The sequence below is a fragment of the Eupeodes corollae genome, chromosome X (genome assembly GCF_945859685.1).
Source record: "Eupeodes corollae chromosome X, idEupCoro1.1, whole genome shotgun sequence".
Lineage (NCBI taxonomy): Eukaryota > Metazoa > Arthropoda > Insecta > Diptera > Syrphidae > Eupeodes > Eupeodes corollae.
The window spans coordinates 5027768-5042137 of NC_079150.1; the positions used below are offsets into that span (position 1 = coordinate 5027768).

Below are 14370 nucleotides of genomic sequence, written 5' to 3' on the forward strand. Positions count from 1 at the left end.
GTAAGTATAATTAGAGTTCAATTAAATAAAAATACAAAAAAAAGGGTTGAAATAATAATTTAATCATTATATATATATTTACAATATAGATTTATATGAACAAGTTTTATAAACAAAACCAAAAATATTGTACATAAATTGGTGTCCCACAGATCTAGTCACAGTTAAAAGTTATTGATTCCTGAGTCATTTTTAGTCGACAAGTTTTTGGAGCTCTTAATAAAAGGAATTAACAAAATTTGGTTAAATTATTCGGCATTATTTTAAGTTTTTTTAACAATTTTTTCTTTAACAGTCATAAATTTGTTATTTATTTTGTTAAGAGCTTTAAAAATGTTTAAAACAATATACATATAGGTAAATTAAACAAAAACGTTAAAAATAAAGAAGTTGTACATTTTAATGCAAATCACGAGAAAACAGTTTTTCGCATATCAAAATTAAAAAGGTTCAAATTTTTTCAAAAATACAAAAAGCTACAGATAAGTTCTTCAAAGCTTATAAAAATTATCATTCAAATGTATCATTCAATACTAACTTTCAAGTAAAAGAATGATAGCTATTATTTATTCCTTTTTTTACACTTGCTATTGTACTAGTTTTAAGTTGGAAATGAATGAATAAAATGTTTCTAAATGTTAAAAAAAAATGTTAAAATCGTTTTAACACGAAAAAATAAGCCCTTTAGTTTTTTTTGTTGACTTAAAATGCGACCTCTGAAACCTGTGTTGTTCTTCTGTGACGAGATCTCTTATTTTTATATATACATATATAAGAGTATATATACTAGGGTCTATTTGTTTTTTTCGGTCCTATTTTGAAGGAATTTGAGCACTTGATATAAATATTACGGCATTTTAATACCAAGGCCTTACATTTTCATGGAATTTTGGTTTTGTAATTTCGAACAACTTTTCATCATGGGGCCGATAAAGACAACTAGTCGCCTAAAAGAAAGCACCGTTACATTATATATAGTTATATAGCGGGTGTCCCACTGATTTATATTTAATTTTTGATATAGAATTGTATGTTTAATTTTTTTTCAAAATATGTTTGAGACTAGACTCGTAGACACGTAAAATTTGTAATTGTTTTTCTAAACTAAGCTGTTGGACATTGGATGGGGTCAAATGGGTTGAATTTTCGTTTTCATTTTCTGCTGTGTGAGAATGTGAATGCGAACATCCGCCATGACTATGTTGATGTCCAGAAACTGAAATATAAAGAACAATTGTTTATTAAAGTTTTTGACGCTTTGAATAAATGAAAATGCATATATCTTATCACTATAAATTTGTAGAGAAAAAATATAAAACACAAATATAAAAATATGTTCTTAAAATTGGAGTTGATGCAGCATTTAACGGGTAAGTACGAGCAAAGTTACAATTTGTAGATGAATGGAGCTCTATGTTTGCAAATTTTACTGCTAAAATTGATGAAAGAAATTACAATCAGCATCTCTCTAAAGCTTCGTCTACATCTTCCAGGAACACCTATAGGGACCTCATATACCCATTACCATCAGAAGCTAACTATTTCAATAATGAATTATCGACCGAAACTATAAGTTATATCTTTAGAGCACGAGCTGAAATTTTAAATCTTAACTATGTGCCTCATCGTGCTGATCTTCCACAAATTTGTAATTTATGTAACAGAAGAGACAAAATAGAAGATATACATAATTTTATTGGGGTATGCCCGATATAACAGGAAATTCGTCGATTACATTTAAATAAAAGCCATCTTCACTGTAAACAGACTTCATGAGATATTAAATGGTTCGCTAGGAAGGTGTACCCTATATAATTCCTGTAAGCCCGCCCTACATTTCCGAAATAGTTTCCCAACGTAAAATCTAATCATTCGGCCAGTTACCATTATTTAAATCTTTTTAATTTTGTGTTTCAAATCACTTTAAAATTGATATTTTTTATGTTCCAAATCATATTAAAATTGTTATTATGTATTTTTGTGTTTCAAATGTTTTACTTATCAAGCTACCATTATTTAAAATATTTTAATTTTATGTGTCAAATCACTTTAAAATTGCTAACTTTTTATGTTTCAAATCATATTAAAATTGACATCATTTTTGTGTTTCAAATCATATCAAAATTGTTAATGATTGCTTGTCAAGTCTTTTCTATTGCTTAACTAATTTATTTTAGTATACGAATCCAACAAATTTGTCGTATTGTTATTATTGTTTTTTTTTTTTTTTTTTAATTTTTAACATTTTTTAAATTATAATTTTATTATTTAGTTCAATTATTTTACTATTATCTTTTTCTTGTATTATGAAATATCAAATCAGGCAGACGGCAAAATTGCCAAGTCCTTATTCTTAAGTAAGAATTATTGTTAAACTTTAATAAAAATAAATACAGAATTTATCTATCTATCTACAATTTTTTAAGCCTAAACCGCCGTCTTGGGAGTTTAAATTAAAGACACAATCACAGTTTTTATAAAAAGTGTTGAATCCGTACGCTAAAAATGTTCAGTATGAAAGGTATGGGATGTGTGTCTTTCATACGCAATATTTTTGTTTTTTAATAAGAGCCAAAAATGGGAAAAATCTTAACATTCTTAAAGGCCCTAAAATTAAAAGCTTTTGAAACGATATAACCAAAAGGGGTATATAAAGAAATTGTAACTGTTGATAAATGCATTGAAATTGTGATGTTTTTTTGAAATCGTAAGCATGTGTAATAAACTGGCATATACTTTTTTTTAATTGCGGTCATAGATTGGCTAATATCCCTTTACAGAAAAAGTTACTTAAATGATTGATATAAGTATAGAAGTGAATTATCCATAAAAGAACAAATAAAAATGAGAATGGGATTCGGCCCGTACTGATAAGTCGTCCTGTCCTGTCTGTCAATTTGTCTAATATCAGTTTTTTGTTGTTTTTGTGAATTTTCGCGTTTTATTAAATAAGTTGTCAGTTAAATTATTCTTTAAAATAAACTAAAAACTGATAACCTTAGCCGATTCCACCCTTTTTTTTTGCAAACGACATTTTTATTCGAAATTTATAATTACCATTTTTTGAAAATTTGTATTTCTTATACAAACAAATACAGATTGGATTTTTCTAAAAAAATTAGCAGAAAACAAAATTATCTTGAAGGCAATTTAACAATTTTGTGTAGTAGGTACTTTATTTTAGATTTTATTTTTTATGAAAAAACTGAGTGTTGGATTTCTATAAAAAATTTGAATTAATGCTAAAAATAATATTCTTTTTAAGATGAAATTAGACAATATCTTTAATTTTAGTGAAAAACTAATTTTTACCAAGTCTAAGTAATGTTTTCTTAGGTTTTTTTATAATAAAACTGTCAATTCGATTTTTCTCAAAATTGTACCTGATGTAAAAACTTTATTCTTCGCTGTATACTATTATTTTAGAGACGAAATCAATTTTTGTTCGTAAAATATCCGAGGTGACAATTTTTTTTCAGTATTTTTTCATTTTTTTTTTAAATTATATTAGTTTGGTATCACGCCACATTATGTTATATACAATTTAATTTAAGAAACTAGCATTTTTAAATTGTCATGGTAAAAAACACCCACTTAATTTTGAGATTAATTTCTGCATTTTCTGTGATATTAAAAATTTATTGAAGTCATCTTACCGAATGTACGCGTGAGAGAATAAATTTACCAAATTGGGGTATATGGTCCTGTGTGTACTAGGGAGTGTCCACTAAGGGAATGTAAAATGAATGGGTATTGAACTGAAATCGTGAACAATGTCGTGGGGAATTGTCCAATCAAAAAATTGAGAGCTTTTCTGATTAATTTTGTATAAATATGTTTTAAAAAAGTGCCAAGGGAAATATGTAAAATTGTAAATATTTTCTTTTTTTTGCTGGTATCTAACAATACGGAAAAAAGCAACATCCGATTGTCCTTTCATGTTTTTTTTTTGGTTTTGTGCTCTAAATTCAAAATCCCCACATAAAATTTGCATAAAACTTCACATTTTTGCTGAAATCAGCTTGGTTAGGCTTTAATGCATGCTCCTGATGGCCCATGGCTCATATAATATTGCCATTTTTCTCTTCTAATATCTGGTTTTATTCCAAAGTTTCATACATAAATAAAACATTTGTAGAAAACCCATCTGAACGTCACGCCAAGTCAGATAAAATCAGGAATTTTTTGAATGTCTGATAATTAGATCAATCAAGAATTACAGCTCTTATCATCTTTTTTGTATTTATCAAAGCAGTCTTATGGAAAGAATCTTGTATTTTTTGTCACTGTCGCGTCAAATTCTTTTTTTTTTTCTTTTTTTTGTCCCAAGTCGAATTTGATTATGAAGTTAAGATTATGAGCAATTAAATGCTTTATCGTTTTCGACTTAAAACAAAATTAAAATGCTATAGGTACATATGTATGAAGGTATAAACTAAGTGCTGCGTTGAGAAACGAAAAGATAAAAAAATATTTTTAGAAACCACCGGTCGGGTTTGTACCTGCATGATGTAATAATTTGTTTTTTATTTCTTTTCTGTGTCATTTAAATGCAAGATTACGACAGGTTGAAGATATTTCAATCATGAAGATAAAAGGAATTAATTCAGGGATTCACAATTCTCGAGTCAATATTTATATTATGTTTGTGTGGTTATAAATAAAAATCAATACAAAATGAATTTTAAATTTTATCTGAATATATGTCCGTTTCAAAAAAAAATGATCAGAGTTGGGAAATAATGTTTACTTTAAGTAATTTTAACACTTCATTAAATTTGTAAATTGTTCAGCAAATTAAAAATTATGTAATACATGCATTTGTATGTTTTCGGCCGATACGTGTTTTTTGTATCATATTTAGCAGGTAATGATCAATAAAGCATTTGGATTCTTACTGTCAGCATACCTTTATTACTTAGCAAAAGCACATTACAATATTAAACTGTGAAAACTTGTTCCTTAAATTATATCTAAAACTTTCTTTATTTTTATTTAAAATTGATTTGTTTTTATTCGTGACACTTAGAATAACTAATTCGATTTTGATTTGATAATAATTTTAACAAATGAGGTCTTTCGATTCAACATTTCAAATTGAATTTGTTTTATTGACTTGACTTTAAGAATAACTAATATGATTTTGATTTTATACTAATTTAAACAACTAAGGTCTTTCGATTCGCATTAATGTATGATTTTATTCTCAATTCAAATGATGGAATTTATAAGAAATTTTATATCAGAGGAGTCATTGAAAGAGGATCCTTTGAAATTTCAAAATCAACAGATACCAATCGAATGTGTTTTTTTTTTTTTAAATAAAATTCTTGAGCCAACTGAGCGCTAAACTACAACAAAGTGATATTATTCAAAAACTTGGAAAACTAAAAATTAAGAAAATCTAGAAAAAAAATTAATTTCAAGCAGAAATAATATAAATACGTCAAGTTTATTTAAATGACAAAATCTATTTTCTGCCCAAGCTAAGCCTTACGACCCTCTAGAAATAAAACTACCAAAATTTAATAATGTTTATATTAACTTCAAACATTAAATGAAAATGCTATCTCAAAACATAAGAAATGGACTTGCCACGTTTTATTATCATATTGAACCAATCTAGATCAGATGAAGAGAATAAAATAGTTCGGATCATCATATTTAAGTTAAAGGAGTATTATTTGACGTTAAGGACAGAGTTGTTTAGCAAACCTTTTATAAACGATGAATTGTTCTTGCTTTTAGTTAAAAATATATATATTTTATCGAATATGTATTTTTATATGATTAATTGTTTTAATTTCACGAAATTATGTTGTTTGTTGTTTAATATTTCCATTATATTGATTGCATACAAAATAAATATTAAGCTTTTTAAACAAATATTTCGATTCAAGATAATTGAAAATTGTAATGTGGAAACACTATTTTAATTGTTATAGTCGTAACAAGACAAAATGTCATCTCGTGTGAAATAGAAAACTTATTTTGCGATCACACAAATAAAATAGCAGGTATAGCTTTGTTCTTTAAACACTAATAAATATGTGATCTGGTCTGGAACACGAGCTAATGTCTATGCCAAACAACGACCTTGTAGATCTACGGACTGCACAACCAAGTTATTGCCCTCACAAATTTTTTTCATGGGTAAAATAAATGAATTTATTTTTGATCTAGATCTGTCAAAACAGAAATTTTCCTGTTTTTGCATTCCATGGGGCAAAATAGATTGATTTTTGTATTGTTGATTGTGTTGAAAATAGGACTATTTTAATTGAAAATGTATTATTTATATGTATTCATACAGATTGAATAAAGGAAGAAAAATATCCCTGAAGAAGAAAGGAATTCTTACGAAACGTGGGAGAAAGAATGAAATAGTTTTTTATTTGCATTCCCAAACCAAAAGAGCCTATTTTCAAGACAATCAAATTGATTTTTCATTGGTTTAAGATCAAATCTGAAGATCTGAATTTTACGGCAGATTTACCCCTCTAAAAATGTTAAGTTGGAAATGTGACAGCTCTACAACACTCGTGAATCAATGTGAAGTTAAGGAATCAATATCAAACAAAGGGTTTTTGAAACCCTTGAAATCGGTTGATTAATATAAGCACAGCCGAAATATAAAAAAAATAATAACTGAAATAGAAAAAATAGAAAGAATTTTGTATTTTGTTTTCATAGTCCTGGATCTTTTGAATTGGCGACCATTTAGAATTTTGGATCGTTTCTTTTTCATAAGATAACTTGTTTTTTGTCACTTTTAGAAAACTAATTTTCATGACATTCCATAGGATGTATTCTTTTCGAGATATTCAGAAAAAAGGAATAAAGGTAGTTTTAAATTGTTTTAATTATAAAAAATATATACAGGAGATGTATCCAAATACTTTTTTTTCTTATAGGGAGTTAATCTTTTGGTACCAGCATTTTTCGGACTCGTAAGCAAATGTAACAATGCTACAAAACAGTCGCAATGCGACAAAACATGCAAACCATTATTATACACGCATTATTTTTAGAACTTTTTTGTGGATGAAAGGTTTGTAGCTGATCTTAGCCGAAGTCTTTTGCTGTCGGAAACAACAAAGATGCTGTAAGTCGAATTTTAACTTATTGAACCTTCGATGAGCGCATTTTATTTGGGTTAAAGTGATGTTAAATTTTTTAACCTACTTCTTTAAAAGTGTCTAATTAACCTTACTATTTTATAATTCCATAGTTTAAATACTATACATTTTTTTTGTTCAATTTTAGCAAACATATAGTTAATAATATTGTCAATAAATAAATGTAATCATCAGACTGAGGCAATAAAAGCTTAATATAATAATAATGCTTTTTTAAGTTTTAATTATTGAAAACCTGTTCTTGTATAACTGAGGAAAAAATTCATGGTTTCTTGCATTCTAGGTTAAAAACTTTTTCTTTGAAATGTTCGTTCGAAATGTTTGTCCTTCGATGAACATAAATGTCTCGTTTTTTGTCTGACAGTGTGCAAATATTTTTTAGTTTATTTTACATTTTTGATTATTGATATTATGTATATAAATATTTTCTAGCTAGTCTTCATACAAATGAAAAAAAGAAACTAGATAACTCATTTAATTAAAGAAAGAAAAACAAATTAATCCACATTTCAAAGCATTCAGAATTACCTTATTTTAACAAAAACCAATAACATCGTACTGTTAAATAATAATTGTAAATATTGTCGTGCGATTTTAAATACTAAAGACGTACAAACAAATAAGCCTCTGGATTGATATGAATATTTATTATGTACACTTATAATTCAAAGATTCATTTGAATCCAAACAAGTTTGTCTTTTCTCTGAAATTGAATCATCAGCATTTTGTTTATGTTTTTCATTAAGTAAAATCTTGTTTACAAAAAAAACCCAGTGCGTAAAGTATTCAGACACTTTTTTTTTTAAAGCTATCATGCAAGGGGAATACTAATACCGTTTTAATTATTTCTTGAAGAAAATCAATAAAACCAGACAATTAATACCTATTGTGCACATATTGTTGCAATTTGGCATTATTATTTTGTTACACAATTTATTTTCGAGAGGGCTATACTTATATTTAAATCCCGTTCAAGAGAGTCTATAAACAATTGATAGGCTAATAATAATGGTTATCTTTAAAACCATCATCATCATCATCATTACTTTATAAATATTGCAACAAAGAATTTTAATACTCATCCCTCTCAACAAGGGGATTTATTGAAGAAATTAATTAATTGCCTCCTCGTGTCTAGTTGATTAAATAAGTATTTTGTTTTTAGACATTTCATGTGAATTGTATTGGTTTTATTTTTGCGGTTTGGAGTTTGGGATTTTTGGCAAATTGCAGTGCAATAAAATAAGAAATTTGAAATTCGCCGAAATATCGCATTAGAATAATTAAATATTCGGAGGGTTTGAAATTGAATTCTTAGTTACTTTGTAATGTTTGACAAGATTTGAAAATGGCAGAAATGCTTAAGTTTTTTGGATGTAAATAAAAATGAGGTTTCCATTAGTGTGCTCTAAATTTACTAATAATCGTTCTACATTTAAATTAAAAGAGCAATCAAATACCTAGAAGATTTAACTTTACAACATTTGGGAATGGCTAAACAGTTAGCTAGGTCAGTTAAGCTATGTATATACGATTTGAAGATCTTCCAATTTGGACAGACTTTTCGTAAAACATTTTAACCAGTTTTCTTTTCACCATGTTAGCAAATTTATCTGTCAAAAGTGACAGAAACAAATTTTCTATCAAACAATTGATCGACTTTCAAACGATATTCCAATTTTGTATTGGCAGAAAGTTTTAAAACAGGAAACAAAAACATAAGTTTGCAGGATTTTGACAGAATTTAAAAACAAAAGAAACAGGAAGTCACTGTTCGGCAAAGTGACGAAAAAGAAGTTTTACAAAAATAGAGGTTGGAAAGAATTGGACGCATAAGCAAATTTTAAAAGATAATCGTTATTGTCTGCTTTTCTATTTTTTTATATTTTATATTCTTATAAAAAATAAACTTATTGTGAAAAATTTTAAGAGCTTTTCGAAAAGAAGATTCAAAAACATTGAGAAAAAGTAATGAAACAAAGAGGCAAATACATAAAATGCAATATTTAGGTTTGTTGTTGTTGGGGAGTATACTCACATAGCTGTTGTAGTCCGAACATTAAACCGAATCCGACTATAAGTGCTAGATAAGCCAACAATCCGGATCGATTTTTTGACAAAATCTCGAAAAATACCACATAAAGCAGTGTTCCGCATGCTAATCCCTGCAAAATAGCCGAAGGAATGCTGGACGTTGTTGAATTGTGATTGCTTACTAACATCCCAATGCCAATTCCAATCGGACTGACTACGGCAAATGTGAAAACAAACAGTACTGATAGATACGTCCTGGTTCGGGCTACAATAAGTTCGACGCCTACACAAAATGCTAGTACAAGTTTGTGCGCTGAAACAGCTGCAAACATAAACCACACGTTGCTTGCCGATCCCTCAAGGCCGATTGCAAGGCCCTCGAAAAGTTCGTGAACTGACAGGGCTAGGACGATCAGCAACCCCCTTAAAGAAGATGCTATCATATCGTCGTCATTTCCATTAGGTTTGAGGGGAAAGTGGCTGTGGCTGTGGTGTTGATGTTGATGTTGATGTTGATGATAATGACTGTAATTGGGATTGTGGATTTGGTGACTATGGGGAGTTTGAGTATGTTGTTGTGCAGTAACTGCAGCTGATGTAGCTGGTTCTGCTCGCTGGTGTTCGTTATGTTGATGCTTTTGACTGTCCACATCACTAGAATATAAATCTAGCGGCGATAAGGTTTTTATATTCGCACTACTATTAACATTGGTGTTTGGGTAGTTCGAACATGAGACCTGATTCCTATTATCTTCCTTGTATGTCTCACTGTGGCGCATAATATGACTATGCCGGACGCTATGGCCTCTCTCGAAAGCAGCTGTCTCCTCATCCAAAATGTCCTTATTTCTATGAATGTACGTGTGTATGAGCTCTTCAATTAAGAACATTAAAAAAAATCCCAAGCACATGAGAAGCTCAACAAAAGGAAATGCCATAGTTGGAAAAGTCTCACATTCTTGTAGGCCCTCAACAGCCTCTCGGACTTCAGGCAGCAGATGTAGAAAGGTGGTGCACAGCAACACTCCGCCCCCAAAGTACAATAAACATTTAACTACCGTTGCCGATCGTGCATTCGTATTGTTTGCCTTTCCTTTGATGTGGCGGTTTAACAAGAATGGTGCTGCGCCGCAAAGTGCGGTGGCACAAAATAACACCAACATGGCTGTTGCCTTAGCCATGACTACTCCGTTGCCATCTGAATGATCGTGATCGTGATCGTGATCATGATCATGATCATGATCATGATCATTATCATAATCCTGATTGGTTTCACTTTTATGATATAATGCCGAATTGTTTAAATGTGCATAAAGTAAATGATCTCGGTCATTATCCGTCATTGTCATTTGAGACAAGCACAAAAAAAAACCGTTAATGTCCGATTGGTTCATTTTTATTTATGTGAACCAACTAAAAGTACCGTTTTAAAAAAATTCACTTGGCCAACAAAAATCCCAAACAACACAAATACCGCACCAGCACAATTAACTCCACATACGTTCTTCACTTGAATTTCAAGCCTTTGTTTTTTTTTTATATTTACAAGTTCTGACTAAATTAAGACACCCCCTGCCACCGGGTAGAAGTCTTCGTGGTATAAGTCTTCGAAAAGGTATTGTTTTGCCAAGCTTGTACCACAGTCTAAATAAGATACTCAAGAGAAATTCGTATACCTACATTCCAATTTAGGGAACAGGTTTCATACTAGGCATGGACAAAAAAAAAAAAACAAATAAACAAACAAGAAATCACGACGACAAAGTACTTAAGAGGCGTTGGCTTTTTAAAACGTTCCGAACGGCTGTAGTATAGTAGCAGCGACAGCGACAGCGAAAACGACTACAACGGCGACAAAGGCAGAATTAAAACAATGGTCATATGAAGAGAGGGTATGAAGTTTTATAGAGTACACACAGAAACAAACCAAACATGAGTTGGTTGGTTAGCAAGCTATTCATACAGAGGTGATGAGTTGGTCCGAACCTGCGATTTTAATTGGAATTTTGGCAGTCCTGTAATTAAGTCGGGCCACACCTTTAATAGGCTTTTTGCTTAGCAAACTTGTACTTAGCAAATTTATCAACTTCTTATTTTGTTCGAGTAAGCAAGGGCTTTATAATAAGGCTAATAAGGAGAAAGGGTTGGAGTCATTAAATCCATTTACACGAAATCGGATTGACAAACTTGTAAAATATTTATATACGAATAAGTTTGTGTGAAATACATTTTTCCGATCTTGCCTTATCATTTCTCCCACTGTGCCGAGCTTGCAACCGTAGTACAACTGTTTGGTCGTAACATGCAACTTGTTACATCTGTTTAAAACAGTATCAGTAAGGAAAATAGGGCTGCCAGAGCTCCATATATCATGGTCCGTATAGCGTTACCACTTCTCAAAAAAGTGGAAGTAGATTTTAGGAAAAAAGTGAAGTAGATTGAGAAAAATGGGAGTAGATTTTAAAAAATTCCTTTTTCACAATATGCTACATATTTTTTAATTACATTATTTTTTCAATAAAAAAATTTAAAAAGAACTAGAATTATTTAAGCCTTCATATCATATACTTCAATATTTAATGTGACATTTCTTAAATTAAACCTTGGTTCTTGGCAACGAAAAACCAAAGATTAGGCTCGTGTTGGCCAAATGCCTTTCGGATGTTTTGATTGCATAGGACGAGTTCTACAAGAAATAGTTATTGTAATCGTAATACAATGGCAGTACATCAACAAACCTTTTATCTTTGTTTTTGGACAACTTGAAAATATCTTTATATATTAAAAAAAAATCAAATCCAAAATGACACTAGAGCACAACTGAACACAAACGTCATGTATCCAAAAATGTCTGTTTAAAACTATGTGTGGTATTTTGAGATTTAAAATGTACCTTCATGTAAAGTTTCTTTTCAAAAATGTAAATGCCATTTGATTTTTCAAGAAAAAATTATTTTTTTTTTAATTTGTATTTGAAAATCGTTTTTGAATTTTTGTTTAAAAATATATTTGGTTTTTAGTTTTAAACTTATTATTAGACGTCTTGCATTTAAATTTTGTAAAAAATGATAACCCATTTTCAAGATATCAAATTTCGAAAAAAAATCATATTTTTTTAAAATTAAAAATAAAAAGAATGACATTTTTGATCATCAAATAGTATTATATAAGTATAAAAGTTTTTGCGGAAAAAAGTAGTTTATTTCATGAGAAAACTTAAAAACAAAATAAGGGTTCTATGGGGAACAGTAAAATTTGTTGTATAAATTGAAAGAAGCCAAACTAAGAACAAAAATTTGAGCAAAAATTAAAAAGAAATTATCGTTTTGTTTTTGAGAAAATTTGAATTATCGATTTTTGACCGTATAAATTTGCATTGAACTCCTGTTATTTTTATTTAACAAAAAAAGGAAAGACATACAGATAAACCGACGCAACCGGGGGACCCATTTTTTTCGACTTTTCTACCATCGTAATGTCATGTTTGATTAAAATATGGAATTTTAATTTGTTCACGAATGGAAAACTTGCCATACTAGTCCTATATGTATGCCGAAAATGACAAAAGGATACATTAGATAAGATGGAACCTCACTGCAAATACAAATACTCAAGCCATTTTTATGTCTCTAGAAGTGAGAGTGAGAGAGAAAAGGAGTAGATTTAGTCTATTTTTATTAAAATTGAATTAGGTAGAAACACAGATATTGAAAATGAAATAGATTTCAATATTTTGATTATGGTGTGAAGTAGGAAGTAGATTTTGTATTTATTTGAAAAAAAAAGAAGTAGATCTACTTTAATTGAAGTAAAGTGGTAACGCTGATCCGTATAGATCAGGTATCGGTATTCTGATTTCAATATATATAGTAGTTGCTCGAACATGAATGACACAACTTTATTTTCTGGAATTTAATGCCGGGCGAATTTTATACGTCATCTTTTACGACAAACAGAATTAAGTAAGAAGTTTACTTTTTATTTTAAAAAATGAAGAGAATAAAACCAATGTTAAAGAAGTATTCGGATGTAGAATTTAAGGGCAAATAAACACGCAGATAAGTTGTAGAATTTGGTATTCAAGGTTCAGGAGTTATTTTTAAATGCTTTTAGTGTTGAATTTTTGAAAGACAAAATATATCTTAAGTTATAGCGGCAGTTTCAATAGTTTACGGTTATGGAACTGATTTTAAATGGCGAGGTTATAATTTTAATTTTGTCTTTTTGTCTATGTATACAAATACAAATATGTTCGACTTTAGATATTTTATTTAACTTTAAACACAATTTCAAATGAGATTTGTTTTACTTTTTTTGACATATTTTGTATTATGCCGTTTCGTAGGAAAAGTAACAGTTATGATGAAAAAATTGTTAAGCTTCCATTTGTCTACTTACTCAAACTTTTTCAATTAAAAAAATAAAATAAATGCAATTAAATTGAATAAAGTAGATTAAAATATTTGACAATATATTTGATTTAATATAAATTAAATCATTATTAGGAAAGAAATGCAACTAGCGTTTTTAGTAGATCAAAGTGCATTTACATAATTGTATAGACTTATGAGACAAGAAAGAAAGAGATTGCAGTTTTACTCATGTTTTAGGCACATTATTCAAGGAAAATTAGATAAAAAACTAACTTATAAAAAATAAATAAATTGGGTGGCGCAACAGTCCGTAGAGAACCAAGGCCTAGTGACTCACAACTCTCAACCATTCCTGTGTGCGAGTAATGTTGTCAGGAATGGAGAGGACCTACAGTTTATATGCCGCATCCGAACGGCTAATTTGAGAAAGCACTTTTTCATGACAAGAGTTACTCTTGGAGAATTTGTCAATTCCTCGCAAGAGGCAGTACCCGTAAAAAGACTTAAGATGGCATAGGCAGGGATCGAACCCAAGACTTCTGGCATAACAGTCCAACGTACTAACCATCATGCCACGGGTACTAACTTATTAAAACAAAAATCCGTCAAAACTGAATTTTGGTGGGGAACTTTATTTATACTTGCTTAGCACTCCACCTAAAGTCATAACCTACATTTGAAAAAGGAGCAAACAATCTTAAAATTAAAAAAGTTCAAGTAAACTATAGGTTTTTTTAAGTTGTATACATTGTAGCTCATATAACACAAAGAAAATTGTGGCACGTTTTTCTGTAAAATTGTTATAAATTTTTGTCTGAACATT

At 29.5% G+C, this 14370-nt stretch overlaps 1 protein-coding gene across 1 annotated transcript; it reads right to left on the bottom strand.

Moving 5' to 3' along the window:
• Positions 1-41: 41 nt before the first annotated feature.
• Positions 42-11048, bottom strand: LOC129953242 (zinc transporter ZIP3-like). The gene is made up of 2 exons (XM_056066204.1): positions 9179-11048; positions 42-1216 (listed from the first exon to the last, which is right to left on the bottom strand). Exons 1-2 carry the CDS (start codon positions 10566-10568, stop codon positions 1035-1037), a joined length of 1572 nt encoding a protein of 523 aa, XP_055922179.1. The 5' UTR covers positions 10569-11048; the 3' UTR covers positions 42-1034.
• Between the last annotated feature and the right edge of the window lie 3322 nt (positions 11049-14370).